This window comes from Triticum aestivum, chromosome 7D (assembly GCF_018294505.1).
Source record: "Triticum aestivum cultivar Chinese Spring chromosome 7D, IWGSC CS RefSeq v2.1, whole genome shotgun sequence".
Taxonomy (NCBI): domain Eukaryota; kingdom Viridiplantae; phylum Streptophyta; class Magnoliopsida; order Poales; family Poaceae; genus Triticum; species Triticum aestivum.
The window spans coordinates 100762603-100767896 of record NC_057814.1 but is presented as its reverse complement, the minus strand read 5'-3'; the positions used below and the strand labels follow the sequence as shown (position 1 = coordinate 100767896).

Below are 5294 nucleotides of genomic sequence, written 5' to 3'. Positions count from 1 at the left end.
AACAAAGCAAAGCTTTTCAAACCCTCAAGAACACCGTGACCTCTTGCCCTGTTTTGGCTATGCCAGATTTCTCTCTGCCTTTCCCAATTGAAGCTGATGCATGTGCAAAAGGAATAGGGGCAGTTCTCATGCAAAAAGGGAGACCTATTGCATATCTCAGTAAAAGTTTAGGTCCCAAGTCTGCAGCTCAGTCCATCTATGAAAAAGAAGCCATGGCAATTCTGGAAGCTCTTAAAAAGTGGAGGCATTATGTGTGGGGAAACAAACTGATCATCAAGACAGATCAACAGTCATTAAAATATATGGCTACTCAGAGATTAACTGAAGGAGTACAACACAAGTTGCTCCTCAAACTATTGGAATATGATTATTCCATTGAATACAAAAAGGGGAAAGAAAACACAGTAGCAGATGCATTATCTTGAAGAGATAGCACTTTCCAAATGCACTGCAACAGTGTAACTACAGTGATTCCAGCATGGACCGAAGATGTGATGAAAAGCTATTAGGGAGACGCAGATACTGACAAAAATTTGCAAAAAGTGGTTGCAGACATTGATCCCACTGCAAAGTTCTCCACTCACTATGGGTTACTGAAGTATAACAACAGGATCTATGTGGGGGCAGCACACAATTCAGACAGCAATTGTTGCAAACATTTCACTCCTCTGCTTTAGGGGGGCATTCTGGCATTAAAGCAACTTATTACAGGATTAAAAAGGTGTGGGTTGCCTCCCCTCCCCTCTGACAGTGGTGTCCTCTCTGCTACCTCCCGAAGCTGCATCCCCAACCGGCGAATCCAACTCTCGAAGCTGCTCTCTCCATGGCTTCCCCAAGAAGCAAGGTCTGCTCTGCTCCTCCTCCTCTTCCGGTTCCTATGTTGCCGTGTCAGGACCCAAGCCGAGAGTTTACTGACGAAGAGATGCAGCTACACGGGATTCAGAGAAGCGACGGTCCAGATCAACACCAGAGATATCAACGGCTCGGATTGCGTCCTCACCGTTTCACCCTGTAACTGTTACTTTTGTCGACACCGTTATGATCTGTAACAGTAACTTTCGCGCGTGAGCTGTGAGCTGGCATGTAGCTTATAAGGCACGCGAGGGGGAGGAGATGGACAAGAAGATTCTTAGCATATGCTGTAGTAGTTAGAACCCTAGCTAGCGAACCAAGTCGGGGTCTCCGATCTCGCAGAATTCCCTTACTTGTATCCCTGAAATTGCTACAGTTTTCCTCTGATAATGCAAGAAATCGTGATGATCGAGTTGTTCTGGTAATTTGATCCTCACATGCCGCCACCGCTTGCTATATCGGTGGCAAGTTTCACCTTGGCAATCCGTGGCCGTGGCGGCGGCGTGAAGTCGGGGTTCGGTAAGTAGAGAAGGCTGGCTGCCGGACTCTGTTAGATTTCTCCCGCGGTGCGTGTCATACTACAACACATAATAGCAATGCGTGGCGGAGGAGGATTTCTGCTGATTTCTGGGCTTTTCTATCTCAATAAGTAGCTAGCGACCTACAAGGCATCCCGTGTTAGATTCGTGAGATTGTTTGGCATCCTTTGCCTCTCTCATCAGTTGTTCAATCATGGAGTCATCGGGCAACATTGTGAGTTCATTGCTTCTTTCCCCCTTTCTCATTACCTCGAAAAAGAACTTATTTTCTTCAGTTTACTGTTTGTGCAGAGCAAAACTGAAGATAGAATTGATCCGGCCAAAGGACAAGACTGTATTGTTCCCAGCAAAGATGAAGACAGAATTAGTGCCCTACCCAGTGAAATTCTTCTCCACATCCTAGAACGCCTTGATCTCCGCACGGCGATTTGAGCCGGCACTGTCGCAACACGGTGGAGGCATCTTCCTCATCAACTATCTCATCTGCTCATCAGTACCACGGACGTCTGTAAGCCCGGTTACACGACAGATGAGATAATGAAGACATACACGGACGCGACGAGGAGGCTGCTGTCTCCTCCGGCTTGCAAGTGCACTCGAACCATCAAAACATTGATGCTCGGGTGCTACATTATGGACCCTTACTTGTCCACAATTGGCCATACAGTTCAGGATGTCGTGAAGAGCCGCGAACCTGAATACCTCGAGTTCGCAATGTGCCCAGATGTTGCTTCTCCAAGTGATGCCCAATTAGCCTTGTATGGACAGCGGTTTATGTCATTCTTTGGTGCATACCCTGGCGCCTTCAAATGGCTCACCGGACTAATCCTTCAGAACCTCGCGTTTCAAGGCTCAGATGTCGCCAATCTTGTTAGCACTTGCAGTAAACTTAAGATTCTTCGCTTGAGATTCTGCGTAATGTCCCAGGAATCTGTCCTTGAATTAGACGCCCCAAGCTCGGACCTCAGATCACTTGAACTTAGATTCTTTAGATGCTTACACGTTGAGCTAACCTGTCTTCCTAAACTGAGGGTACTGATGTATGATGCTTGGTCTTGTGAAAACCCCCCAATGTCTTTTGGCTATGTTCCTCAGCTTCAACAACTCGCTTTTGGTTGTCCTGCCCAGTATTGGCAGAAGCCATTCGCACTGAGCCAATGTTTATCTAGTGACACAAACCTGGGGAATCTGGTTTTTAATTTTTACAATCAAAGGGTAAGTTTCTACTACAATCCCCTCTACATCTAGTTATTATTCAAAAATAAATAAAAATGTGTTTCTTACTTCATGTTATAATATTCTCCATATTTATGTTCTTTTAACTGCAGATCTGGGTTGAGCCTGAAGGTCCACAACGGCTGACTCCTATATTCAGCAAACTGACAGATGCGCACCTTGGCGGTATATCTACTGAATGTGATTTGAATTGGACTATGTTTATACTTGAAGGCGCGCCTTCACTGCAGAATTTCCATGTAAGCCTGTCACCTCGGTTCTTCCAATCCACACTTTGGCCATACATACATGCTTCCACTTTCCAGATATGTAGCATTAAAATATAGGGTACCAGCATGCATGTGTAATATTAACCACTTATTACTATATTCTGCCAAATATAGTACATACAGTGATACAGGGCTCTCTGGGATGTATAGGGATGATGGTGCAATCCTAGAATACATGGCAGAGAAGTTGTTCTTATCAAGGTTGTTTATGTACTTCATAGGAAATGTGCGTAAAGACTATGGATGTTCTATTTGTCTAACCTCATGTTAGATTCCCCCAAAATTCCTATGGAGTTTGTCTTAGTTTACTATGTTATTATAGGAATCCTAGAAATTCATTGCTTTGTTCCAAACGCTATATAGGTAATTTCATTTCTTCAGATACCTCCAAGAACTCTGATTCCAGAAAGGTTCTAAAGTTTTTAGTAAGCACACATTTACATTTATGTCTTAACTCATGCTGCTGCCATTGCGCTTCATTTTGAGTGCTGATGATGCTGAGGATGCCAATTTCTAATCTAATTTTAAAAAATTGGTTCATGAAGTTATATCGTCATTCATGTGAACTCAATAAGTCCGAGGACGATGCCGAGAAGACCAACTTGGTGTGGCAAGCATCCAATTTCAAGCACTTGAAATTGAAATTGTTTGTGATGAAAGGGTTCGAGGAGGAATACAAGGTGATGAGTTATATACGGCTCGTCATGGAACGAGCCGTGTGCTTAAAGAGAATTGAGTTGCCTGCTAAAATCCAATGCAATAAGTGCACTGCCATATCTTCAAGATTTCCGGTGGATGAAGCCAGCAAGCACCGCATCAGGGAGCAACTCAGACATGGATTGTCCTCATCCGCAGACATAATAATCGGATGATGGTACAGTCAATGAGTAATCCGCGAGGATAATGTTTGGATGATGACGGGCTTAGTCTTGGATGATGTGTTAGAATTGCTGCTATACGTTGCGCATTAGGCGCAGACAGTTATAACCTCTCTTTTTTTAATTATTGATAGCAAGGAAATGGTCAATGTGGTTCTTGATTCGTGTGTACTTTAAACTATATTCTTCAATTTAAGTGAATTATATGCAGTGCGCACTTGCTTTGATAGCCGGAGGCCAATGAAAGCGGACGTTCTGGGCGCAGCGGCATCTGGACGCAAATATCCAGCCGCACGTTCTGGCGAGGTGATCCGCGCACTAATTGTCTGTCAAAATGGCAAAAGGCAGCATACATCATTGCATACGGGCGAATACTGTGTCCAGGTTGGCTAAGTAGGCTCGACCTGGGGTGCACATCTGACAAAAAGGGCCATGCATGCAGGGCCGTACTTTTTCTTTCACCGTGCGGGACCGACTCTAAATTGACTAAAGTGTCTGGACAACGAAGTCTACCTTGCGTGTGCGGCATCGTCGTCCTCCGTCCGCACTAATTATTTGCGTTCGGGCCGCTCGAGGTCCGTCTGGATGTAGTCATGGCGATTCTGGGAGCAACGACGCCGGCGTTGGGCGCAGGGTGAGCAAAACTCTGCCCTCTTCTTCTCTGCCTGCTGTCGGCGGATGGGCTGTGATGTCCCTGTTTTCCATATTCTCTCGTCCTTACCAGCTGGCTGCGTGCCGAAACTGCAGATCAGCCGGAGCGGCACACCCTCCGGTGGTGCGCGAGGTTGCAGAAGCGTTGCAAAAGTACCCGTGCCCCTGCAGTATATATCCTGGTTAAATTTCATTGACAATAAGCCTTGATTTGCTAGTAATAAGAACCAGCGCACTTGCATGAGTAAGTTCTTTTGGTCAATGTTATTCTGGTCGCTGATTCTCTGTCGGGATGGTGACATTTTTTAATGTTCAGACAATGCAAAAGGAAAGCTATACTTAGTATAACTAAATTTTAGAAGTTTGGTGAATTTGTGCAGCACTTCCCTAGTCCTCGTCCAGGCGCACCTCGTGCACAAGATCAATGGCAGCGGTGGCGGGGGTGTCTGGAGATGATGAGCAGAAGATGAGCTCTGGAACATCGCGGCACGGCAGCGTCGGTTGATCAGGACAGCGCGAGATGCTTGTGCGTGTTTGTGCAAAACGATCGGTACTGTCCACCTGGTGCATGGGCCTTAAATACATGCAGCTGGGTAAAGTGTTTACGTTATACAGTGCTCGTTGCAAAGGTAGTATTCCGTCCTCTCACCTGCACATGTACGGTACTTTGCAGTGATGCGTCAGTCCGTCTGTCAGTGCATGGAACATCAAATACAACAAATACGAAACATATCCCTCGCCGATGGCCTCTGTACTCCAAGTAGCACTTCCGGCTGGTACTAATCACGACGTGCAGCCAGCCGTGGATGCGCTGCGTGCAGCGGTGCACTTCTCGGAGGCCAATGGCTTATATCATTCAGATGCAAGGC

General features: G+C 45.9%; 1 protein-coding gene and 1 long non-coding RNA gene across 2 annotated transcripts; both read left to right on the top strand.

Annotated features, from left to right (window-relative positions):
- Window positions 1-577: 577 nt before the first annotated feature.
- LOC123169151 (uncharacterized) lies at window positions 578-3905 on the top strand. Its single transcript, XM_044587003.1, has 3 exons — window positions 578-1605; window positions 1683-2606; window positions 2720-3905. The coding sequence occupies exons 2-3, from the start codon at window positions 1929-1931 to the stop codon at window positions 2951-2953; spliced, it is 912 nt and encodes a 303-aa protein (XP_044442938.1). The 5' UTR covers window positions 578-1605; window positions 1683-1928; the 3' UTR covers window positions 2954-3905.
- Window positions 3906-4298: 393 nt separating this feature from the next.
- Window positions 4299-5039, top strand: LOC123163780 (uncharacterized). The gene is made up of 3 exons (XR_006481990.1): window positions 4299-4408; window positions 4522-4669; window positions 4806-5039. It is a non-coding gene; the product is annotated as an uncharacterized lncRNA (long non-coding RNA).
- Window positions 5040-5294: the final 255 nt, after the last annotated feature.